This window comes from Rhamphochromis sp. 'chilingali', assembly GCF_963969265.1.
Source record: "Rhamphochromis sp. 'chilingali' genome assembly, chromosome: 1".
Classification (NCBI taxonomy): domain Eukaryota; kingdom Metazoa; phylum Chordata; class Actinopteri; order Cichliformes; family Cichlidae; genus Rhamphochromis; species Rhamphochromis sp. 'chilingali'.
The window spans coordinates 29,742,727-29,770,065 of NC_137929.1; the positions used below are offsets into that span (position 1 = coordinate 29,742,727).

At 40.4% G+C, this 27,339-nt stretch overlaps 1 protein-coding gene across 1 annotated transcript in view; it reads left to right on the top strand.

Annotated features, from left to right (window-relative positions):
* LOC308402380 (phospholipid-transporting ATPase ABCA1) overlaps window positions 1-27,339 on the top strand; it is a 202,689-nt gene that overhangs the window by 30,991 nt on the left and 144,359 nt on the right. Inside the window, exons 8-14 of the mRNA XM_080891181.1 lie at window positions 901-987; window positions 1,081-1,276; window positions 14,295-14,434; window positions 15,167-15,283; window positions 19,809-20,006; window positions 22,501-22,706; window positions 27,086-27,262. Of these exons, the coding sequence (XP_080747307.1) occupies window positions 901-987; window positions 1,081-1,276; window positions 14,295-14,434; window positions 15,167-15,283; window positions 19,809-20,006; window positions 22,501-22,706; window positions 27,086-27,262 (1,121 nt within the window). The remainder of the gene's footprint in view (window positions 1-900; window positions 988-1,080; window positions 1,277-14,294; window positions 14,435-15,166; window positions 15,284-19,808; window positions 20,007-22,500; window positions 22,707-27,085; window positions 27,263-27,339) is intronic.

The following is a 27,339-nucleotide window of genomic DNA, read 5'->3' on the forward strand; positions in this document are numbered from 1 at the left end:
GTGAACGACAGTGAATGAAAAGCATTCCTCATTTTTGTCTTGGTGTTTTGATTCAATCCGAGTACGTGTGGTTTCTCCGATGGATGGTTGGATGGACCATCTATCCATGTATTTTCTTACCCTTATCCAATTCAGGGTCACTGGGGTAGGGCTGGAGCCTCTTGTTTTTAGAGTCAACTCACCATCTGAGACTTCAGAAAGACAGAGAGCTTGACAAATCTGTTGTGTTGCTATGGCTCACCTTAATGTGACACTGCTGTAATCTCTCCCTCTCACTCTACCATCACTGAGAGGGGGATTTTCAGACGTTTTTGCCATAAAACAGTCTCTGTCTCGTCTCCGTGCCTCGTCCTCCACTCAGTCACTAACAGTAAAAGTGATCCTCGGCGAAGCACTCGAAAATCGATGAGTAGGCAGGCTGCTGCTGACGGTGAGCTTCAGACCACTTCTTTTTTAGCATTTGAGTTTTATTTAGAAACTCAGCCGCAGCGTTGCGCCTTGATGCATGAAAATGGCAGTGGTTGAAAGGGCATGCCATTTAACTCTTCTAATTAGGCTCACACTGGACACCTTCATAATGTCACTGAAACGCACAGTAGCACTTGTCATTTTAATGTAACTTTTACTAGCTTGAGCTAGGATGGTGATGCTCGGATTCAACTTACATGTCAAAATGGAAAGAAATGGCGCGTGTTCCCAATATAACGGCACTTAAATTAAAAGGGTTGATTCTGAATTAGTGTTTTTAGCTAAAATGTGGATTTCACTTAAGAGTCGGGGTGTAGAAATCATGCCCACGATAGTTGGAGGACTTCTAAAAGTACACTTTTTAAAAAAGTAGTGCTCAATATTATTCCCAGCACATATTTATATTTATTGTTTTGTTTGGTCCTTTTTAAGCTTCCAGCAGCTTTGAACCTGAATGCAGCAGACGCGGCGACGCTGATAGGAAAAACCACTGCAAATGCTTTACCGCTGATTGAGGAGGTTAGTGCTTGTAACACGTACACGTGAAATGACTGGTTGTTTTTTGTGTTTCTTTTGCTTAAAAATGATTCGTCCTTACTTTGATATTTCCAGGTGGCCAGGTTGCAGAACTCCACGGCCTTTAAGGCTGCTAGTTCACTGAATTTCCAAGGCGACCTGATTGGCAGTATCAATATGTTTCTGTGTGGAAAGCAGCCTGACTCCAATTCCACCAATATGACCCTCGGTTTACTCTCACCTAGACAGATGGCTAACAAGACGTCAATTTCCATTACGGGCAACAGTTCAGGTAAGTGCTGCAGCAAGCTCCTTTGTAAAGCAAAGCTGTCACACAGGACTTTTGTCCTAATCATTTATCTGCATTTTAGCTCGACAGCACAGTAGGCGGTCATGGTAGCTGGGAAATGGAGAATATTCACAAGGCAGTGGCGCATAATGTGCAGCATCACGGGACACTGCGATTGATTTGCTGTAATTTTGCTGCCGCGGACATACTGCGTGGCTGTGTAGTGTTTGAAAAATGAGAAAGAGCTGAGAGTTGAGCTCGATCAGTATGTGCACAGGATGTCTGACCAGTCAAATGGAGTTTTCTTTTTGTTCTGTAGGGATTTTGATATTTGGCATAAAAATGCAGTACACATGCATCATTTAAATAACTGCTGTACATCTGATGAGTCACACAGTGCAGAACTACAGAAGGTAAGAACCAGTACTTCCTGTAGTGGAAATATCGGTGCAGGTGGGAAATTTTTTTTTGAATTGCACAGTGCAGTCAGCTGTGCACAGGATGTGACCAATTGTGCAGATCCAGGAAAAGGCACCTGTGGCACAGTTGGCATCAGAGCTGAACTGGGTTTGATTAGGAAGGCATGTGTCAGAGGCCGGTCACAGCCATAGCTAATCAAACCAGCTTTTCTCAGTCCGTTTAGAAGCCGCGTACTCCCTGCCCCGACGTGACGATGTTTTCTTAATGGGAATGAAAATCCAGACCAGCTTCTCCCATGTGGAAGCTTATGTTATTGCCTGGGTGGCGCTTTGGCACCAGGCGCAAATATATGACATCTTAAAAATGAACATATGGCAGTCTTAACTTCCCACAGAGGACAGATGGTGTCACTAGCACTTTTTTGGGGGAGATCTGAGCCAGTTTGTTTATTTATTTATTTTTTGTAATATTTAGAAAGGGAAGACAAGCATGGCAGCCATATTGTCAGCATTTGTGCTCAAATTCTCCTGTGCTGTTATGGATTTGGCTGCAGTTGTAGTTGTTTGTAGTGAGTTTGTAGTTGAAGTTAAAGTCGTCTGCAACTGAAGAACAGCCAAGTTCAAGCTGGGTGAGAAATATATATCGAAAAAACACAAAAAGTTACACTCCCCAGTTTAAGTAAACTTGGACCAACTTAAAACCATCCAGCTCAATTCTTCAGTTTTTGCCAAATCAACAGAAATCATCTGAAAGCAGTGGTTTGTTGACAGCTTGGTGATTTATTTTGATCGAAAAAAGCGAACTGTAGAAATTTGTAGAGATTTTCCTACATAGCTAGAAGTGCTATGGCTAGTGCACCATTGTTTCTCATACCTCATCCATACTGAGTAGTGTATAAACACGGTAACATGGTTCGTAGTTGTCTTGACAGCCAGATATGCGTACCTTGCAGCAGTGTGCTCCTTATTAAGGAGTTACTCCAAGTAGCCACATTGGAAGAAAGTGTGGTATCTTCACTCAGCTTTAAAAATCTGCACCTCGCCCACCTTCAGCATGCGTCAGCAGGTGACTGTGTGGATGGGCTCCTCTGCAAAATGCGAGTGAAACAGATATACAACTGCAAAATGCAAATAGCTAATGTAGAAACTGATGAATATATTCTATAAATGATGCAACATGAAACATGCCCCAACAAAATTCACGGGATATTTACTGTAAGCAGGCACCCTGTTATTGTTTCATACTGCAGCGTATGTTTTTAGTAGACCGAAGGTAGAGTAGTGTGCAGAATGTGGTTCACCATTGTCTTGCTGAAATAAACAATAGTTCCCAAAGACATTAACTTTATGGTAGCACGTGTTGCTTCAAAACTATAAGCACTAATACATCATCACAGACTGAGAATGGACTGATCCCATATTTCGACCATCCAGGTCCAGATGTTGTTGACAACGAGCCGCTCTGTGGACTGATCCAGTCAGTTCAGCTTACTTTTTATAGTTTGAAGTTAGAGAGCTAATGTAGCATAGAAGAAGCTTAAAAAGCAAACTGACAGCAGTTTGGAGGCATTTAAACTCGAGCGATCCCAACGGCATTTTTAAAAATCCACACACTGATTCTGTCTTCATGACTGAAAAGCTCTGACGGCGATGACGCTCTCTCCGTCTCTCCTTCTTGCTTGTTCACCCTTGCTGTCGTTGTGCTCGGTGTAGCACTTGTTTGGAAGCTTTTACTGCACTTACCGTAACGTAGCGCTTGTTGTTGCCAGCTCCATTAACATTATTTCACTTCATCTGTCTGTTGTTAGTTCCTCTCCACATGCTGTGTGCGTTTGTGTGTGTGTGTGAAGGAGAGATTGATCAGATGGCAGGACAGTCTATCCCAAATGAGATCATGCCACGAGGCTGGCAGAAGCATCCTTCTCCTCTATTTTATGTTATGTTATTCATTTGCATGGCAGAATTTTCCATCTAGGTTTATTGACTTTTAAAGAAATTGTTCCTGAGTCACTTAACGGATTTCCTCTCCTGTAGCTCAGTTGTTCGCTCTCACAGCTAGAAGGCTTTGTGTTGTGTGTCTGTGTTGTTTGCTTTTTCTCCTTGTCCCTGTGTGAGTCTCCTCCTGGTGCTCCCTCGCCCTCACACATCCCAAAGACGATGATGATTCCTGGGTTAACTGGTTATTCTAAACTGGCCACGGCTGTGGATGTAAGCGAAAATTGTCTGACTCTCTGTGTTAGCTCAAGAACTGTTCAAAGCTCGCCTCGCATCTTACCCAGTGTCAGCTGGGATAGGTTCCAGCCGCACGGCTAAGAAAATGAATGTCTGGACGCGTCAAAGCAGTGGTGTCACAGTGCGGCAACAAGGTTGTTGCCTTGTTTTTCTTGTCTCCCAAGTAGGCCATGTTTTTGCAACTTGGCTCATGTATTTTCTCATTAACTGTGGAAAGAAGTGGCAGTACATCATTTAGTTTCTATTGCTTGTTGAAGCATTCTCGGATTAGCAGGTGGATTAAAGTTATTTGAACTGTCATAGTCTACCTGGCAACAGTCCGAAAACTTTGTGTGTTTTTCTCACAGCAGGACGGCGACCGTTATGGATAACCCAACACCTGGATGTTTAAAAGAAGACCTGGCCAGACCATGTGTCTGATCTTGATTTATGGGTGGATCCTTTAAGACTAACAGACTCTTTTTTTAATCATTTGCACCTGCTTAAGCGCACCTGAATCTATTTTTATATATTTAAAGGATGGTAGCTTTAACCACATGGGGATAAACATGTTTTAGCTGGATAAAAGTACCACAATTGTAAAAGTTTAAAGTTTTGGACTAATTCTATAAATATAAAAATATGTGTATGTATAAATATGAGTGAATCCATATAGGTGCAATTATATACAGTGGTAAACAAATTTATTATTAGGCCACCGCCCAATGTAAGGTGATTACCAAAATCCTTTTTATATTTCTTGATCCACCAGTATGCACGCGCTTACTCAAAATGACGTTTTAAGCCCAAATATAATTACTGTAATTTGTGAAATTTGAAGTTTTAGAAAAAAGCAGAAGAAATTAGTAAAGCGTATTAATATTTTTAAAATTAAAATGCCAAATCACAGCTATTTACCTTCATTCCTGACATTAGTTTTAGTGGTTGAATAATGAATTTCTGACTGATTGTGGGTATAAAAATGTGAATTCGATAGTTAATTTGAAAATAACGAATAAATTTCTTGAATAAAACATCTTTCTTGATTTTAATACAGACACAGAGACATAATTTAGATAAAGGAAACAGAAGGAATTAATTATCTCTCTGCATTTGGTCCATGGTGAGCGTGTAGTACTTTGCGCCCATAGTGTAATTGCTGTCTACGTAAGTGCATAAATGTATAATTTATAAAGCTGCAGTGCGTTATTCTGTTTTAATGCATTTAATTCAGTTGGATGGTTCTAGATTACGTTACTTGTTATTTTTTAATGTAACACTGCCCCCAGCACAAATGACAGCTCAGAGAAAATCACTACTAGGTGATGCTATCTTTAATAAAACTCCAAACATGTTTCTTCCATAAAATCCTCGAGAACGAGAGCTTTAGTGTAACTTCCTACAGCCGCACGCTCATTAGAGACCGTGCAGCGCTGTTTCATTAAATGTCTTTTCTTTGGAGAAAACTGCACAAAATGAGATTTTAATAAGAAGCCTCTAGTCCCTGGGAAAAAAGTTACACCGTTAAGTGGGATTGCATGCTAGTGTCGGTGCAAATTAGCAGAAACATCGCCTCTTCCTTACGTGGTAGGCAGTAACATCTCTGTTAGCATGCTAATGGCTGTTTTGCATTTGCTGTGCTATTTCTTTGTGTTGGGTATGTACAGCTAAATAGATCTGGAATATGCAGTGTGTCTGCGTAATGGCCAATTACAACTCCTTTGTAAGTGTAAAAGTACACTCAAAGGAACAGTGAAATAGCAACAATAAAGGCCAGCGCTGAGGTTTTGTTAACAGCTCTGTAATGTCCCCTTCTCAATTAATTGTTGATGGTGACTTCTGCGGCGATATGAGGAAGAGTTGGTGCGGTAGCTGTTCTTACGTAACAGCGAAAGGGAATTGAAGGTTGTTTCAGTTTGTGAAGTAAAAAGGTGTCTCTGCAAATCATGTACTGACGTTATGCATTATGTAGGGAGATTTGTCAGATGTTGGGGGTTTTTTCATGCTCATGTTCAAGTTTTTTAATTATTAAAGTGGATGTTATCTCAGGTAATCCCTCTTCTCTGCAAACAGAAGCTGATCGGCCTCTTTACGCAAAAGTGAACAATCTGTGATGCACAAACAATCTTCTCTTGATTTATCAAAATAACCCCGTCATTGTCACGGTCCTGATTTTGCTGTGGGGATTTGACATTTACTGATTGTCTTGAGACTTGCACTTACAGTCCTCTGAGTATTTTCCCATCGATATATCTCTTTGAATAATTGGCAGCCTTTAGTTCTAGTTTAACCACATCTATTTTGCTGTAGCCGGCGAAGAGAAAATCCAGATCCATGGTGATAGAGTGAGAGTGGCTCTCGTTGTGCTGCTGAAAGTCAAAAGAGGCCTCTCTGTGTCTGATATGAGAGCGCGCATCAATAAGATTTATTCAAGCTTATTTGAGTCTCTGCTGAAATGCAGCAACACAGCACTATTTGTACTGCTTGTAAGAAATAAGTGCTGTTTTATTGATGCAGGGGGGTAGTTCACTTATGACTGACATATTTGGTGTATGTGTGTGCTGTACCTGTATGGATCTGTGCACCCAGTGTGTGTGTCTGCTTCAGGTTCTTCCTTTCATGAAATGCATAAAATATGAGTAATGCTCAGAAGATAATACAACAGCATGTGCAAGACTGTGTTTGTGTGCGCGCACGCGTGTGTGTATCACGGGCATTCGTGGTGCTTCGACAGCGCTGTCTCACTGTTGTGCAGAATTGAGCCCATCTCCAGGGTGCAACTCAAATTGATTAAATTTGCGAGGTAAGTTGAGGGGTTGACTTGAGGCTCCAAGCAATTATTTGACTGTGGCTAAACCTGGTGTAAAGAACAGATTTTCTTGTTCTTTCAGGCTGCTGTTTTGTAATAAAGCAAAGTTCTGTTATCAAAAAAAAGAAAGAAAAAAGGAGTACACAGCCCTGGAGAATACCTAACCTATGTAATCCGATGCTCCCTGTAGCCCACAGAATATTCAACTGATATATCTTAACCTGATATATCGCATTAGACAAAGAGCTATATGCATTTGTCCCTGCCATCTCTAATCACGTTATATTGCTGAGTGAAGCGGTCTGCTCATATCATGTTATAACCCCTTTCATTATCAGATGTATTTATGTCTGTATTTATGAAATAAGGTTTCCAGAGATTTAAATAAAATCTACATGTTAGAGACACTCTGTGAATATTAGTGCTGGGTATAGGGATGCATATATTGCTGTTAGTGGAGGATATTCTCAGAGCACCAGTGGAAAGTCTGCATGACTGAGTGATGAAGCGGGTTGGAGTGACTCACAGCTGCATGACTTCACCGCATCCCATCCGGTGAAAGGCCGCTGCCTCTTAAAGGTAGTTTCCTAACATTATTGGCCTTTGGCCCTTTTAAAATGACACATTTGTTACTTGTGACAGAAATAATTTTTCCTTTTCAGGTTGTTACAGCAGCTGTGTCACAGCCGGAGCAGGTGGTTACGACTCAGAATGAGAACCACTGAGTTTGAAGAGGAAAAAAAAAACAGATTAGCTTAATCACATCATAGAATATGAATACAAAGACAGGTGGAAATAGTCCCGACTCTTTGGCTTTTTTGGGGGATATAATTTAACGGAAACCTCTGCATTATTGTTGGTCATTTATAGGTACACTACCGTATTTTTCGGACCATGAGGCGCGTGGGATTATAAGGCGCACTGTCGACAAACAAGTCTGTTTTCATACATAAGGCGCACCGGATTATAAAGTGCATTACATGAAACAAAACAGTCAGATAAGTCAAACTTTACTCAGCTCATTCCTCTTGCTTCCTCCACTTCTGTACCATTCATTCATTAATGTTGAATTCTCTGGTAGCTGCTCTATAAACACTGGAACAACAGTATATGTTCTAATTTTTAGTATGTAACTTTGCACTGTCCACTTTCTGCTGTAACAAAACAAATTTCCCACGTGTGGGATTAATAAAGGTTATCTTATCTTACATGAATGACTAACCTCATATTGTGGCTGGATTATCTCAGTTGTTCTCCGCTACTGAAGTTTGGTCCCTTTACAGCAATTTTCCATGCGATTGCATTTGTCAAAAAAACATCAGGAACTTTAATCAAGTGGAAAAAAGTTAGCGTTCATTCTCCAGGTTCACTGTGTTATGCTTTGGTATGCTAACATAACTGTGTCGCTAGCGATCACTAGCACAGCATTATATACCATCTAGCCCAACTTCAGTAACCCTACAAACGTCACTATTGTGTAGTTTTCTGTCTTCATTCATGTTGGAAGTGATAGCAGAGCTGCACGTTTTATTTTTTTCCAGAAATCTCTTGGTCAGAACATGCTATATTATGTTTAGGTAACTAGCGAAACCAGCGAGCTAACTTCCTGCTAACTTCTAACTCCGTTAAATTGAATAAATTCTGTTTTCATGGATGCCTGGATGTTAAATTTAATTGTTACACCTGGTAAAGCAGCAACACTGATCATTTTATTAAAGATGAAAGAAGTTACAGTGTTCGTTTGGGACCTGACGCGGACGGAGTTTTGGACCCAGATTACTATGAGCCGGGAGGCCATAACACTCAGACAATCCATCAAGCGGTGCGGCTTTGTAGCTTAGCAAAGTCCCACTAAAACATTTTTTGACAGATTTTTGAGCGCCGTGTACCGCATAAAATTGGTTCAAGGTCAGTAAACACAGCCAGAATTCATAGATAAGGCTCACCAGATTATAAGGCGCACTGCCGATTTTTGAGAAAATGAAAGGATTTTAAGTGTGCCTTATAGTGCGGAAAATACGGTACTTAAAAGTGTATTTCCAGCTTGCAAGAGAATTTTAAAGCAACCTAAAATAAAATGACAGTCCTAGTTATGGACTTCAGAACCTTTTTGGTGGGTATCATTTTTTTCTCTGCAGGAAAACCCTGTTCGCCATCAGGAAACATAGCTTTTAAAATCATAGCATGGAATTAAGATATTTTGTCTTGTCGTCTAAATGCGCCTGCAAGTGTCCTAAGGCGTGCTCAGGGAGGACAGAAGCCTGAAGGGCAAAAGCTTGTTTGATCTTGATTTTCAGCATAAATACTGGCTGTGAAAGAGAGGCCTCTCAATCCTTCTGACTTTTGGGGTTTAAGCAGGTGGTGTCGGGAAAGTCAAAATAGTGACATCGAGTTTTGCCCCTTTAATGTTGGCTCTTCCTATCATTGTGAAGCAGAACTCCTGCTCATTATGTGTTATTATAATAGTAATCATGGTCAGTATTAGACACCACATGTACTGTATATGCTTGGAACCATTAGTGCCAAGTTACACCTGCAGGATAACACTGCAGTCTGCCTAAAAACATGGCATCTGGAAAGGTTTTAAGTTAATTCTGATGTGGTGAATTGTAGTGGTGGGGTCATGTTAATAATCCATTAAAATTTGGCTTATATCCACCAAAGTCTCCAAGGTCAACCTAATGATTTATTGGTTGAAAACTGACAAAATCCATATATAACTGAGCAACTATGTTCTTTATAGTGTGCTGTGCATTGTCAAAATATAGAAAGTATATTATATATATATTGATAGATATATATTGATAGATATAGATAGATATAGAGATATAGATAGCTATAGAGATAGATAGATAGATAGATATAGAAAGTGTATAAAAATGTAAGATATCATATCACATATGACCTCTGACCTCTCCTTTAAGATCAATAGATTGAGCTGAAGGTCACAGATCAGTGATAATAATGCTATATAGAGATCTTTTAAACCACATCTCTTATTCTCTGTATTGACAACAAGTAGACATATAGGGGATGATATATGGGGATTCTAAATATCACTTTACAGTTTGCATCCATACATCACGTAACATTTGACCTCTGACCTTAGTTTTACATTTTACATCTTCCTTTTTATATTCAAGTTGACCCCAAAATGTGTTTATGTCTTTAAAGAAAGAGAAAGAGAATGAGCTGCTTAGTTAGTTACAACTATATTGGAGTATAATATTATATAATAAGCTTCAATTATTCATGTGCCGTTACTTACAAATCAATGCCTATTATCCATTACCTACTCTCAGATAATGTCTGTGTAATCAAAGTACACATCGGTCATGCTACATTGATTTTTACTGCACTATAAACTTAGTAAAGTACGTTTAAAAAGAACAAAGAAAACAAAATGAATATATACAAAACACAATACTGTTCCCTTAAAAGTAAAAAGCACTGTATATGTGTAGGTGATTGAGACTTTCCAGTTAAAATGTGTTGAGTGCTTAGTTAGAGTAGAAAAGCTCTCACCTGTTAAATCCAGCCGGCACCGTCATGAACACAAGAAGGTGAAACAGTCACCAGGAGAAAGACGCTACTGTTATCAATGATTCACTCATAGCAGCTCTACTTTATTACAAACCACATATATAAACCTACAAATGCCAATATGGCAACACATAGCATGACACTCATCTACTTCCTGCACATATTTGTATAGTCTCTTATCCTATAAACTATGGATTATTATCTAGAAACATAGCTACATTTTTGGTATTTTTAAATGATTAAAACTATTAACAATACATCCAAAGCACATTTAGGTTATTCCGTACTGGATAGGAATGCTTCATATGATTTTATTTGGGCTGGGAGACGATCAGGCTTCTCTGTCCTCTATTTCAATCCCCGTGAGTTGCTGTATCAGTCTGTTCGGCTGTTATCTGCAGATGACAGTGGTGTCTCCTTCTACGGAAAATCTACTGCAAGCCCTTTCATCTTACAAGCACGAACTTCATATTTTTCTTAAATGCAGAAAAATCTTCCAATTTGTAGTCACTTTTTTCCCCCCCCGGAGACATCTAACAGCCTATTGAACAGAGCTACCGAGCTATGCGCCACACATATGCCCTGTCTTTCAAGCGTTGCGATTGCAGGAGGTGGCATCTGCGTGTGCACTGTGTGGCAGGAACAGCTGGTCAGACCCAGATTAAGGGGTGGCCATTAGCTCTCAGCGCACTGACCTCACAGGAGCACCTGGAAGAGACGGCCAGCAGGCAGAAAGGCTAACGTTTAATTGCACTGAAAATGCTAAAATGTCCCCGGTGGGGGAAATAGTTGCCCCGGTGAGATGAGAGGAGAAAAGGGGGTGTGTTGCAGTCTTGACAAGGGAAAAATGAGAGAGGACTGGAAAAAGCACTGATGTAATGACAGGTGTCAGGACAAAAGGCACAGTTAGCAATAGAGGCAGAGAGCTATATTGACTGGCAGATGACACACTAAAGTGATCAGCCGTTTGATGGAGTGCCAAACTCCGGGAATAACACGTTTTCAGTCAGAACAATCCCGACACAGCCTAAAAACAAGCTGTCTAACCCCTGCAGATTCTCTTGCTTGCAGCGCAGGTCCTCATGTAACTTATTCAAGACTCTACCAACCTGGCAATATTCATGTTGGCAGATATGTTAAATAAGTAATGATCCTACCGCTGCTGAGCATATTGACTTTTTTTCCTCTAGAAGCTTTTTCTCATGTCCTCAGGTCTGCGTGTTTTTTTTCTCCCTCTTTGTGATTTTAAGTAATAATTGATGCTTTTCTCCTCATAAATACTTTGCCGTGACTAAATCAATATCAATTACTTAAAGGTTTTCCTTTGATAGGACAGCGCAGGGCATTTCCAGGAAATATTCTCGCTAACATCTCGTAGATTAGAAAGCAAACAACCATCGTTTCACAATCATTGCAATAACTGCTCACGTTGTGTGTTATTCCTTTACAGTTCAGCTCTTTGGTTAAATATTGATAGATTACGCCGCTGAGATGGCTTTATGTAGATGTAAAGTAAGATAAAACAATAATAAGCCATCGCTGGAGCTTTCTTGTGACTCATGTTACAGAAAGGAGTAGAAAAAAGCAAACGACGAACTCATCATTCGAACTCTGTCGGTGCGCATGACCCTTATAAAACTGGCATTTACGAGCCTCTCCCAACAGTGTGCTGAAATATTGCTTTTATATTGTGCAAACTACAGTGAGATCTGTAGGGTCAACGTTCTTGACCCTAAAAAATTCTGTGAAATAAGGCCAGGAAACAGATTTAAGACTCACTTTAACCTCTTGAGTGAGTCAGTGGAACGGTCAAACATGAATCCTTAAATGTGCAGCAGGCTGGAATATAACGTTTTAACAGACATCTCACTGTCAAACCTAAAGACTGGATATTAAATCTGAAGCATTCTTTGTAACGGCCAGCAGGAGGCGACAACTCTGGTTGCTACCATTATTAGCATGTAGCGTCCCTCTGTTTCTCAGACTCACATTCGTCATGTCCACTTTCAAAATACCAAAATATTCAGTGTTTATTTTTGATTTTCTTAGGTTAGATAACGTTAAGTTCTTGTAATATTATTTAGTTAGGGTTTAGTTGAGTTTTAGTCTAGGTTATGTTTCACTTATGTCTCCGTGTTTGTGTCTTTTCCTGTCTTCTGTGTTAGCCTGCCGTGTCCTCATTGTTTAACGTTTAGTTATGTCCCTGTGTTCTGTGTAGTTATTGTCTGCGTATTTCATGTTGTCAAGCTTGTGTTGTCATGTTTACATCTGTCCATGTTTCATGTTTTATTTTGAAAGTTTTGTGTTCCCATGTTCAGTGTGTTTAGTTTTGCTTCCCCTGTGGTGTCAGGTTCAGCTGTGTCAGCTGTGTTTCCCAGATGTTTCTTTTCCCCTCATTACCCTTCTGTGTATTTAAGTCCTCTGTCTTCGTCTGTTCAGGGTCGGGTCATCTGTTTGTCTTGCATCACGTCTCTCCAGGTTTCAGGTTGTTTGTCATGTGGTTTTTTTTTTCACACGCCATAGTTCCACTTCCACCTTTTAGATTCATCTTCATGGTCATTCTTTCTTGTCACAGTTTTCATAGTTAATCTTAGTTTGTTCCCAGTTTAGCTTTTAGTTTTATTTTATGTTCATGTATCTTTAGCCAAATAAATGGCTCGCCTTTGGTTATACTGAGTTTACTCTCCCGTGTCTGTTGGATCAGCTCCGCAAACATACTGGCTGCGCAGCCGTGACACAGTGGGAGGTTTTGCAGTGTCTACAGTAAGCAATGAGCGATATCGCTGTCCACTCTCTGTTTTAAGTACTGGCCAATCAGACGAGCATAGACCACACCTCTTAATCTTTAAATTCAAGTATTTTCAGTCCCATTGCTACAGGCATATAAAATTAAGCTAGCTAGCTCACTGGATTGAAGTATAATACTGTAATGGGATGCCACTCACTGACTGGTCATAAAATATCTTCCGACTAGATATTCTGCAATCAAATGTGACGGGTATTATTGGAGAGTGGAAGCATTTAGGAACCACAGCAACTCATCCAGCAATGTAATGTCAGACCAGATAAAGTTACAGAGCAGGGTTAGTACCTCAGTAACTGCAGGCATCCAAACCTCATCTGGCATTAACATCAGCACAAAAGTTGTGTGCTGGGAGCGTCAATACAATTTAATTGAATTAGACTCAGTGGCTGAGCAGCTCTTGTACGTGCAAACAGTACTTTTGGTTGTGCAGTGTATGCTCTGTGTTGTTTGTTGTTTCCTATACTGTACATTACACTTTTGATCTGGTTGGAAGTGGCAAAAATGCATAACTGGCCAAAGCAGGGGCTAGGTTTTCCAGTCCTGGAAGTGGGAAGGGAGCAGAAAAGTTTTTTGTTCAAAGGAATTAAACACATGTTACCTAGCTCATTTTTAATCAAGACTACATTAAGGAATCATTAGTATCAGTTCTGTTCTGAAAGGCAGTGATTGCATCAATACTGCCTATATGGTGCAGATGCGATCATTTGGCACGCTGAATACAGTAATGTACAGTTGTTCACATTCTTTACCGTGTTTTACAGTATCAATATAAATCAGTCTGCTCTTGTTGCATCAGTGAAAATCATTATATCCACCTTCAAAACTTTTCTTCTCCTTTTTAACAGCAGTGAACTTTTTAAACTACATAAATGTGTAATCAAACTGTTATTAGTACTATAAGTATTAATGAATACAACAGCTGAAAAGACCAGGAAGATTTTCTGAAACCTCTCATGTTCATATTTGTTCAAACTCTGCTGAGAACAAGTACCGAGAGGTCTGTTTTCGTAGCCACGTTTGAATTTTAACCTCGTGTACAATATTTATCATGTTTGCTTCTCGGGCGCTTCAATTCTGTGATTTTTGCACAGATCAAATAACTTGTCTCTCCTCTTTCCCCCAGTCCCATGAAAGAGCATGAATCCAGTATGCACTAGTTTGAGATTTAGAGTTGTTTTCGTAGTCTTGCCATGACTTTCGCTGTCTTCTCCCCTCACCTCCTCTGTACCGTAGATGCTTTTTGTCAGACTCTTGTCGACACCCTGGAGAGCACACCTGGTCTGCGCTACATTTGGAGCACCTTCAAGCCATTATTGCAGGGGAAAGTCCTCTACACACCTGATACACCTGCTGCTCGTCTCCTGGTGAAAGAAGTAGGTCTAGAGGGAAAAAGAAAGGTTTCTATATGTATGCTGACTTTTTGTGAACTTGAAAAGAATATATTGCTCTGGTCAGTTTAAGTTTGCAATGAAAGGTTCAAGCCACTATATCTATATTTATATATTCTTTTCTAAATTAAGAGTTAGCATGCAAATATATGTAAATCTTGCATACATAGGACCAGACTAATTACTGGTAGAAGGTGCCTGCAATCTGTCTATGAAAACAAAAAAGGAGGATGTCACGCATTAGTGCAGAGCTGGAAAATAAAACATTTAATCAGAGGGCTTGTTCATGCAATGCAATAAATATATATTGTTTTCAAAGACATGACATTTGTGCATGAGATTTGCATCGTTTTGATAGCTGCGTAACCAAAACAAACAACAGACATGCTGTGAGAATTTTGCATTGAAAATACATAACGAGCATGAGGAAAACCTGCCGACTTCACAGCGAGCGGCCCGGTGTTGGCGCAGGAGGCCCTCTTCACTCCAGACATAGTCGGGGTGTTTACAAGTGAATGTTCAGTGGTAAATAACCCCATTTACATTCAACACCGCGGGGAGGGATGGCAGTGTTACAGTGTGATGAGTTCCCAGGGAGATTAGCTGAAAGTGCAGTTGTGGAGTGCTTTCATGTTTGTATTGGCGCAGCGAGTATGTTTTCGGTGAGAAGGTGAGACAAATGTGTAAAATTATAGATTATTGTTTTCTGTGTTTCAGGCAAATAGGACCTTTAACGCCTTGGCTATGTTAAGGGAGCTGGCTGACTCTTGGGATGAACTCGGACCGCGTGTTTGGGATTTTCTGCAAAATAGCTCACAAGTCAATACAATACGGGTGAGACTCTCGATGGTTGTTTATTTTATGTAATGTTGCACACATTACCATGGTTGGTTTGTACAGTATGTTAAACATGGTCAAAGTTTCTGAACTTTACATTGCTGGCTTTTTTGTTTTTTACTACTCTTGGATTTGTGACATCATAGAGCAGGGATGTCTCACTCATGTACACTGTGGGACGCATAGCATAGCATCTTTATTTATAACGCACTTTACATCCAACAATGTTGGCCAAAGTGCTACAAATATAAAGCAAAGAGAAAACAGTTCAAATTACATATAGAATATCTTAAAATTCAAAATAATATAATTAATAAGAAACTAATTAAGAGACATCAACAAGTCCTGCTGTTCTGAAAGCCAAGGTAAATAAATGTGTTTTAAGACGTGATTTAAAAACAGATAAGGAAGGTGCCTGTCTAACATGTGAAAGCAACTCATTCCACAATCTTGGTGCTGCCGCAGCAAACGCCCGATCCCCTCTGAGCTCACGATTTGTCCTGGGCACGCTCAGGAGGAGCTGGTCTGCCGACCTGAGGGACCGGGAAGGTATGTATGGATGAAGAAGCTCAGAGAGGTACAGAGGGGCAGCATTGGACAAACATTTAAAAACAAATAAAAGCAGCTTAAAATGGATCCTAAAACGCACGGGCAGCCAATGAAGTGCATATAAAAATGGGACGATATGCTCGCATCTACGAGTGCCGGTTAAAAGACTGCAGTGGAAAAACAGAAGATCGACTCACCCCAAATAAAGAGAATTACAGTAATCCAGCCGAAGGGTTACAAAGGCATGGATTACTGTTTCAAATTGCTGTCGCACAAGAAACTGCTTAATACAGCCTACTTTGATCTTAAGTGGAGTGGATCATCTCCCCAACATAGCTCCACATAAAAAGTCACCAGCAAACTTGGTGATGAGATTTACTGAAAATAAAAAATTCTGAAAAATACAAAAAAATGCAAAACGACCTCCTTCACTTTCTTTTTGCAGTAGAGCTAAATGAAGAAAACAGTAAACATACATTAGTGTCTTTTATAATTACTGCGGTGTGTTTTTTTTCTCTTTGAACGATGAGCCTTACATCTGCTGCAGGTGAGAATGTACATGCTGTGTACATCATTTATTCACACCTTCTGTTAAATGTGGAGAGTGAGAGAGGAAAGTAATTATGGATAAGTGCAGGATAATTTTCATCCTAGCAGAAAGGATTATCTATAGAAGTAAAGGACACGGACTTCTCTCTCTTCCACCCTCTCCTCTCCTCCCTCTATTTTGCCTCTCGCCGTATTTCCTTGACACTGACATTACTCCAGTGTCACTCCAAATGAGCTTATAGGCAGCTGGAGGGAAGCAGACATTGGGAGCTCCATATAGCTAGGGTATTCATTACCCTAGCCCTAACCTTTACACAAATGGACCAGCAATCCTCCTTTGTCTTCATTTTCTCCCCACCCAGCCCTCTCCCTTTCTCTCCCTCTGTCCACCTCTCGTTCCGAAGCCGGTGGCTTCCGAGGTTTGTCATCTTCAGAGGTCATTCAAGGTCACGGACAAGCTTTCGTTTGATGGACCAATTGCCGTCGCCACCACAACTACATCTGAGTTGGGTGATTTAGGGTGTTAAGATGAATAAAAGGAAATACCGAGCACAAGACAGCTTAGACATAAGAGTATTTGGGAATACTTTTTGCCTTTACATAGTTATAATCTGCAGGATTACAGTTCTGGTTGCTTCAGTGACACCTGTAGGTACTGGTTGAATAAGTGCTGTTTGATAGTGCATGTAAACATCAGCCCCTTTAACAGAGGCACAACAGAAAATCTTAAAGCCCATTCCTCTGAGCGAGGGCCACTTACTGTCACATTATGGATGTTACTCTTCCCGTACTCAATTATCCGCTTACAAATGTATTACAAGAGCATGCAGAGAACACAACGGCCACAAAGGGCAACTTTGACCTTCAGATGAAGGTCTTAGCTAACCTGGGTACTCATGTAAGATAAGATAAGATAAACCTTTATTAGTCCCACAGGTGGGAAATTTTCTTGGTCACGGCAGAAAGTGGACAGTGCAAAGTTGAGAGCAGCAAAAATTAAGAAAAAACAATAAAATATTCAGTAAAAGGACTAGATGTTATAATCCCTGACAAGGCATTGCTTTAAATGGAGAAAATCTTGAGGGATAATAATAATGGATTGCATTTATGTAGCGCTTTTCGAGACCCTCAAAGCGCTTTGCAATACCACTATTCATTCACTCTCACATTCACACACTGGTGGAGGCAAACTGCAGTTGTAGCCACAGCTGACAGAAGCGAGGCTGCCATATCGCGCCATCGGCCCCTCTGGCCAACACCAGTAGGTGGTAGGTGAATTGTCTTGCCCAAGGACACAACGACCAAGACAGACAGAGCTGGGGATCGAAACGGCAACCTTCCAGTTACAAGATGAACTTCCCAACCCCCCTGAACCACAGTCGCCCAAAACCTAACCATGGCTGTTGGGATGGCTGTTATGAGGAAAGGCAGCCCAGAAACTTTACCAGCGGCACACATCGTTGTGTGCTTTAACTTTCAGTCTTTTACTTGAGCTAATCTGCCATTTTTTTCCTTGGTTAGGTTTGGGAATTGGATTCTGATCTAGATTATCATATTAAAATTTGGGACACATCGTCAGTAGTGGACCTTGGATTCATCGGGTGTTTCGGCCATTATCACTAGACACCCTCATCCAAGGAGGCCCTGCCAGGGTTGATCAGGCCCCGGAGTGTGTCACTGGTTTATGTTAAATTGTTATAAAATAAAATAAAATTTAACATGATATATTGAAAACTGTGGACGCTAGCCTGCTAACAAACAAACAGACAGACAAACAAACATACAGAATCTGGATTAAGTTCTCTCCATGGACCCGATATTTCACCTTATCTTTACAGTTCAATTCTTCACTTCATCACATGACCAACAAGGTTAAAGGGCGCATCTCTGTGGTTTAAAATGCCACTGAACATTAAGCACCGGACTACGCGTTTAAGCGCATGCAGCAGTAGGCGGATGAAGAGATGAACTACTGAACCGGATAAAAAGTTACGGTCAATTTGCCAGCATAACTCTCTCTTACTGCACTTTCAGAACGGCTCCGATTTTTTTTATTTCCTCAAAAGACAATTTTGATGGATCGTGTCCTTAACGTAGCCACCACGATGATAGATGTACTGATTATTTTAAAAGGTCACACGCAGCGCAGAGATTACTTAATTTGACACTTTGTCCTTAGGTTAAGCAGAATATGATCAAAAGTGTTGACACTGAAATGCCACTGAGCACAGTGGGCAGAATATATCTGAATCTTTAACTCTGAATATCACACTGTAGAGGCCACTTTGTTCAATTGACGCGCAGCGCCCTTTGCTGACCAAAAGTCAGGCTCCGCATCGTCCACTTTGAAATGGTCACCACATTTAGCCGCAGCACGTGGGTCACATTTTAAAAAAGCTATATTAAATGGGTGATTTCATTGTGGGTTTGAAGTGAATTTTCCCCGTTCTTCTTATCAGTGTTTTAATTTTACTTTGATGTAAAACTGTCATTACAGGAACGGTGTCAGTTTAATACTTGGGTGTTAATATCAGAGCAACTGGAAAGCGAAGGAACGCTGTGTGAGAGAGGGAGGGGAATGACTGTGGTGCTGTAACTTGAGGGTAAACACATGTAAACCAATAGATGGGAGTCAAATAGCCTTATTCTCAAAGGGTTATTGCATAAGAAGCTTAGAAATGGTTATTTCTCTAAACAAAACAAAATACATATTCATGTAACGTGCTGTATGTAAGTGGGCCATTACTGCTGCAGCAAGGTTCAGTTTTCCTCCGCTTCTCAGCGTATTATCTTTATGAATTGGGTGCGTGATTATGGAAATTGCGTCTTGATCTATGACCCGAGATGAATGTAAGTCACACACATGTTCCTTACCATGTTAGTGAAAGGGAATTGAAGGGGAGGACCTGCGCCTTTATCTCTTTCATGGTGCGTACACGCGGCCTTGTTTGTGCATTTCCAGGGAGGAGATTTGATTTGCATTTGTTCTCTCTGTGGGTCCTAATACATCTGTACCATGCAAATGCATTTTTTTGTGCACGTACACACCCTGTGCTGTAAATGAGCTTCATGGCCATAGAGGAGAATAGCTGATGTGCATCTTAGAGCCGCAAGTACAACACTGCCATCTATCTTAATGCTGTTAATTAATTCTGCAGAAAAATGAATGTCAGCTCCAGCAAAGAGTAAAGCTGCCCCTCCCCCATCCTTTTTATCATCCCTTCTTTTTTTCTTTATTTCTCTTTTTTTTTAAGGCTTTTGATTCTCATAAATATTCATTTGCATTCATACCACATTAATTTGAAGCCTCTAACAGGTGGCCATTGTAACCAACTCATTTAAATGTTAGTTATTCCCTCAATAACGCGGATGAGAAACCCTAAATCCTATATAAATAAACCCGTCTTCTTGCTTTCAAAATCAGGCTCTGCTGGTGAATCCTGTGTTTGCTGGAACCCTCAAGGCGCCTCTCAATGGCACAGGGTGGACACCTGAGCTGCTGGCCAACTTCCTGTACAACGGGCCTCCAGAAGATCGTCCACCCGGCATGCCACCCAGCGACTGGCGGAACGTCTACAACTCCACCTCGGAAATGCTGAAGCTTCTCTCCACTTTCTTGCGTGTATGTAATTTATCTGCTTGTGCTTTGTTGTAAATGCAAAACACCTCATAAATCCGGCTTCCACAGGGTTTCGCGACCTCTCCAGTGAAGTGAAAGATTTTCTAAGAGTGGGCTGTTCTTTGACATTTAAGTTTTTTTAAACATAATTCTCGCCCTTCCACCTCTATTCTTTCTTTGCCTTTCCTTTAGTTATTTTTGTTTATCTGATATTACCCGTGTGATTTCTTTGGCTGGAGTTGCTTTATAACCTTTGAAGTAGTCAAGCAAAATTGCTTTTTAGTAAAATCAGTGAGAGCTTTCTTTTTGGGTGGGTGGGTGGGGGTGGGTGGGTTGAAGAAAACAGCTCTTTTCTTGTGTATCCTTGCGCTGCTATTGTTCAAGCCAAAATCAAGACATCAGTTTTTTTGTTTTCTTCAAATCTTGCTCTCAAACTCAACTTTTGAGTCATTAGAAAACAGGCCTCTAGTGTTCATTAAACTTGAAGAACCTTGACTTAAAGAACTGTCAAATGCACAGCAAGGTCTACCACAGCATCCCTTCCCTGGTAATCATATAGCAATATTGCTATGGGCTAGTGAACCATCCAGAGTTAACATTCATCCTGTATATTGATTGTGCCACAGTTCAAAGCAAAATTGTTCTTTCTCCAAATTGCACGATCAAATATATGCACAAAGCCCAACCTCGCCCCACTCCTGCCCTCCCATATACACACACACGCACAATATCAATCCGAGCACAGGTAAAATGACAGCTTAGGTCCCTCAGGATTTGCCGTACACGGACAATAAAATTCCACTGTAATGCAATCTATTTTCTGCCCTAATGGAAATTGCATTGCTCAGAATGGATAAGGAGCACTTATCAGACAGCCTTTACTGCAGCGATCGCTTGTCTGGATGCGTACATGTTTAGGGAAATGACATATTTTTTAGGATTGGCATTGCAAAGACGCTAAAAGGTCATTAAGACAATGTAGTCGTGCATTTAGTTCCATACATGGTGGATGCTTTATGTACACAACAAGGGAACTGAACAGAAAATACTAATGGCTAACATTATTTAAACCTGATTTTCTTACTTTTCAGTCACTGGTCAACAAAACCAACTACAATCCTTTATTAGTGCAAATCGATAGCTTTAGCATACATGGGCAGGAGGAGGCTAACAAGTTTCCAATGTGCAGACACAGGACATTAGAGGAAAAATGTGTGTTCGCCAAATGAGTCATTTGTATCCTTGAAATGATTTCTTGGTGTGAGCCAATTACTTTCTAAAGATTAAAACCCAACAATTTGTGCTCATTTTCAAATTGGCATGGCTCCTCTCTCTGTGTTGCCACCACCAGCATTAACACTAAAGACTCAGGCTGCATCTTTCTTAATTTTTTTTTAAATAGAGGCAAATTAGAGCCTCAAATTGCATGTCATTTCTTTCATAAACCTGTTTAATCCAACAGTGCCGAGATTTATAAAACATTAAGACGGGAGAAACAAACCTATAAATAGCATAAAAGGTCATTATGAAAATGCGCTGCCATGTCTTCGTAACTCTGGGGACAGAACTTAATCGCTGGCTTTAGATGAAACTCCTCTGGTGCTTACTGGGAATGTTGTGCCGCACTAATCTTATTTAAACATTAAGGGCACTTGAGGATGACACGACTGTATGAGCTGTTATAACTTTTGAAGCCTCATTAACATGGGCAGATAAAGTTGATTTGTAGCAGCACAAATAGCTGATTAAACATAGATTGGAAAGGCTCCAAAGGACGTTTGTAAATGCAGAAGAATCAGGTTCACCGAGTACATCTGTATGAAAAACATTGTGCCTACAAATAGGTTTGAATAAAGACGCTGTTAAAAAAATAAATTGTTTGCTCAAATGATGTGTTGGGTAGCATGAGGCCGCTGTTACTAGGATTAGCTACAGCTTGTACAGCTTGTCCCTATATTTCATTTAGCACTTGTCCAAACTTTGGGCCCGTGGAGCTCTTCACTGCTCTAATATCCTCCAGTATGTGCTGAACAAATGGTGTTGTTTGTGATATTTCTTTCCTACCATAGTGGGATATACAATACAGATTCCTGAGGGGAGAGATGATAAAACTATTGCAGCATTGAGATGTGTGGACAGCTGTCAGGTGTGACTGCCTCCCAGGATGGCTAGCTCATTATCGTCTCGTGAAACAGGGGGACAAGGCTACCGAGCAAGGGAACGCTAGCAAGGGTGGATCTCATTTGCTTGTCTCTACTGAAACTCAAAACATTTCCCACCCCCTGGCATCTCCAGATAATTTGGAACTGCACTCTGTGTTGTTTAGTCACTAGCTGAATCATACTTTCTTTTCTAAATATCCATCTGCCTTTCTCCCAGTGAGCTCCTGCCTGCCTTTTGTGGCTGCTGAAAGACTGCAAAAACAGAATGGTTTACTGTAAATATAATAGGATGTTAGAAAAGTAAGACATTTGTGTGGGTCTGTGTTTGCTGACAGTGTTTGGATCTGGACAAGTTTGAGGCGGCCTCCACTGAAGGCCAACTGGTGAATAGAGCGCTGGATCTTTTGACAAACGGTACGTTCTGGGCCGGGATTGTCTTTGAAAACCTCCAGCTGAACTCCAGCCTCCCACCTCCTTATGTCAAGTACAAAATCCGCATGGATGTTGATGAAGTAGAAAGTACCAGGACAGTAAGGAGAAGGTATGTAACACTGTTATAAAAACCCGTTCTTTTTGCTGAATACCAAATGACTTTAACCTAATTTTATATTTTTTGTGCCATTTCTTCTGTCCCACATTTGATTGATGTCTCTGTTTGGTTCTTTGACAATACTAGACTAAAGAACTTGATGCCATATGTGTATATGTATATTAGGGGTGCAACGATACACAAAATTCATGGTTCGGTTCGATACTTTGGTGTCACGGTTCGATATTATTTCGATACAAAAAAATGTTCATGCTTTTTTAATTTGTCATTTATTAAAATTATAAATATATATTTTAACTCAAAAGTACAGTTTTTAAATTTAATGTTGCTGAAACAACAAAATAATAAAAAAAATAAATCTATCTGATTGAGAAATCACTCATCTTTGGAAAAGAGAGTTTATTACAGAGAAATGGCTCTTTCCAAAATAAAAGCTGTACTATACGCTTCTTCTGGGCTATATTCTCAGCAGCATATTAAACATATCAGGTCCCCGTAAGGAGAATCGTGTGCTAACGTCTGTCTAAATGACTCGGGTAAAGTTTGTAGCATGCGTGCTTGTTGTTTTTGTCTGCTTCCACTTGTCTTTGCACTAGGATGATGTTGGAGTAAACGTGCAGTCATATTCGTTGTGTTCCCACTAGTGCTGTCAGCGTTAATCTCGTTAAAATGACATTAACGACATAACGCGCAAATCTCCGTTAACAAGTTACCACGGCTCGCCCCGTGAGTGGGGCTGGACGGCGTCAATGCGTTAACAAGCTAACTGTGCTAACGCACTAGTTCCCACCAATTGAGCATTGTGTGGCACATCCGACACACTTTTACTTTTGTCCATGACGCACTTACCATCAGGGTCACGCTTCACATGAAAACCAAGATAGTTCCAAACGCCAGATCTGAATGAGGGTGGGGGAGGTTTCGGTTAGTGTTGAGGCAGTAGCCATGTTGCAACAAGCTTAGCTTCTGTCTTGCTAGCTTGCGCTGCACTCAGTGGATCTGCGCTCGACAGTGCAGCCTAGGCGGAGTAGTCGAACGCAGATTCACTGAGCGCTCAACACAGGCAGCATCGTCAGAAGAAAAGTTGATAAAATAAATAAAAATTTTTGTATTGTTCGATACATATGCGTACCGAACCGAAAGCACTGTATCGAACGGTTCAATATCGATACGAGTATTGTTGCACCCCTAATATATATATATGTATATATTAGGGGTGCAACGATACACAAAATTCACGGTTCGGTTCGGTTCGATACTTTGGTGTCACGGTTCGATATTTTTTCGATACAAAAAAAATGTTCATGCCTTTTTAATTTGTCATTTATTAAATTATAAATATATATTTTAACTCAAAAATACAGTTTTTAAATTTAACCCTAACCCTTGTGCGTGTTTTTTTATTTTGACAGCGAATGCGCACCTGCGGACCACTTATGTGCAGCCCTGGTTATTTAGCTCGTCATATTGCAGCCACAGAAATTCTTTTGTCCATGAAACCATAAAGCTGCACTTTCTTTTTGCCTTATAGTCTCATTTGTCATAACTTCTTCGTTTTGTGGTAAGCTTTTCTTTGGCTGTCACTTCTTCACCCTGACCTGTCTTATTTGGCTCAGCAGAACTGAAATAAATCCTGCTGCTTTTACACACGCACTCACATAAGCTCAGCGATTCTCTGCGCGATCAACCTCTCACATGTTTAAGCTGCGGGAGATTTCACTTGTCATGTTTGCATAGTAAGCTAACGATTAATAAGACGATGTCAGAGGAATTGGTGCACAAATTATCATCACTCACAGATCAGTGCTGTCGCTCTCTATACACAGTTCGCACATTGCAAAGTGAAAGCAAAAAAACAAGCGCAAATTCAAACGCGACTTCAATATGTCACATATTGACAGTGGCTCACCGATGCCAATGACATAATTACCCAGCTACATTTCTGAAAGAATGCAAAAGCATTGACATATATTTTTATGCCCGACGGGCAGGGAAGAGATAGATTTTGGTAGCCCGACTGAAAAAATCGCTAGCCCCAGGACGTCAGGCTAGCGATATTGCAAGCCCTGTATCTGATTGAGGAATCACTCATCTTTGGAAAAGAGAGTTTATTACAGAGAAATGTCTCTTTCCAAAATAAAAGCTATACTATCCGCTTCTTCTGGGCTATATTCTCAGCAGCATAAGGAGAATCCTGTGCTAACAGCTGTCTAAATGACTCGGCTAAAGTTAGTAGCATGCTTGTTGTTTTTGTCTTTGCACTAGGATGATGTCGGCGTAAATGTGCAGTCATATTCGTTGTGTTCCCACTAGTGCTTTCAGGTTAATCTCGTTGAAATGACCTTAACGCCACAACATGGCAAATCTCCGTTAACGAGCTACCGCCGATCGCTCCGTGCATGGGGCTAGACGGCCAACACGTTAACGAGCTAACTGCGCTAACACACTAGTTCCCACCAATGTAATTGAGCATTGCATGGCACATCCAACATACTGTTTTACTTTAGTCCATGACTCGCTTACCTTCAGGGTCATACGTCACATGAAAACCAAAATAATTCCAAACGCCAGATCTGAATGAGGGTGGGGGAGGTGCCCTGCGCTCTTCCTTCTGACTATGCTGTCTGTGTTGAGCGCTCAGTGGATCTGCGCTGGACAGTGCAGCCTAGGCGGAGTAGTCGAACCCAGATTCACTGAGCGCTCAACACAGACAGCATCGTCAGAAGGAAAGTTGATAAAATAAATTACAAATGTTGTATTGTTCGATACATATGCGTACCGAACCGAAAGCACTGTATCGAACGGTTCAATATCGATACGAATATCGTTGCACCCCTAGTATATATATATATATATATATATATATATATATATATATATATATATATATATATGGGTAAATATTACGCTATAAAGCCAGAAGTTCAACAAAGCCAGGCTTTCTTTGCACTGGCTGGCTCAACAGAACTTTAAATCCCAGTAGGAGATAACAGTTGTCATGAGAGCAGTTATCAAGCCAAGCTCACACAATAAGTGGCGTTTTACATGTAAAACTTTTTTTTCTGTGCAAAATGATCCCTATGAGTGTCACCTACTTCAATCGCAGACGTCATCAGATGATGATGATAAAATGGGGATAAAAATCTATAAACAACATGAAAAATGGAACAGTAAAATGCAACACTGTTGCAAATAAGATGAGATATTAATGCTCCAGAAAGTCATTAATCTCAGGATGTAGCGCACAGAGCAATAAAATAAACAGTTTAATTGTAGTTAATGCTGAGTGCTGCTCTTCTTGCTGCTGTTTATTTCTAATGCGATGGCTGCAGAGTTGAGCTCTGAAACTTTAAACTTCATACATTTAATCATTAGATGTTACTGTCCTATAGCCTAATAAAGGACATATAGAAATAGTTTGGTCAGCAGATCAAGGAAAAACAAATTTTATTGCCTGAGTTGCTACTCGGTGAGTTTTCTGAGCTTTAGTAGCTGCAATTCCAGTAGATTAAAACAGACTATCTTTAGCAGCTTGATACTCTCCATACTGCATCTATACATCAGTGCACAGTTTGCACTGCTGTAACTTCACAGCTGGGTTTCATTTATAATGTAAGGTACAGCTTGAGAATTAGCACATATAAAACAAAAACTAAGCTGTCAATGAAAGAAGAAACAGATTTTTAACCAAAACTCTGAACATAACCTGCTCACTCCTACCCAGGTTATATGTTTAGCACAGGCTACCATAGTAATTTAGTGCAACAAGAGCCACTTTTAATGACACAGAAAACTGACTTTAAGCTTCACCAAGTGTCACCATTAATGATCCCTTTTAAAGAACCTGCCTTTATTTTCTCCCCATTTCAAATCTGAATGCTAATCAAGCTTTCATTTAAAGCTATAAGGCTGTGATAGGCAGTCTCCAGCAGACGTTATGACCCATCGTAGCACAGATGTAAATGACCAAATTAATTATCATCCAGTTCTATTTAGTGTTTTAGTACATTACAATGAGCATACACAATACCGGGGCTCCGAACCATGTAAATGGAACCAGACCGTAATTAGTGTTATTAATTATACCTTGTTTTCTCTGAAATTACAAAGCTTATGTAAAAGTGGCTGGTATATCTTCTCCTTAGACTCATGAGCAGAAAGCTGAAAATATTTGTCAGGTGTAAGTCTAGATATATAAAAAACAGTGGATCCTTGTCCTGTCAAGCAATCAGGTCTTTATAAATAAAGTTCCTGTTGCTCTATATAACCTCTAAAATAACTTATAATCTCGGGTAGTATTTCTGACCATTCTGGTTGTAGTTTACTTGCCCTTTGCTAAGACACATCATGGTCTGTCTTCTTTTAATAAGGTCATGGTCTCCCGGAGCCAGAGACAACCCCTATAACGACCTGCGCTATATATGGGGAGGCTTCGCCTACCTGCAGGATATGATTGACCATGGCATTATACGGGCGCACACCTCAAAAACCCAACCACTGGGAGTTTTTGCCCAGCAAATGCCGTATCCTTGCTATGTGGATGACGCGTGAGTACAAAAGCATTGTTTTTTCTTTTCTGTCAGCCTTGTAAATAGAGGAAGAGGGAAGAGAAATACAGCAACAC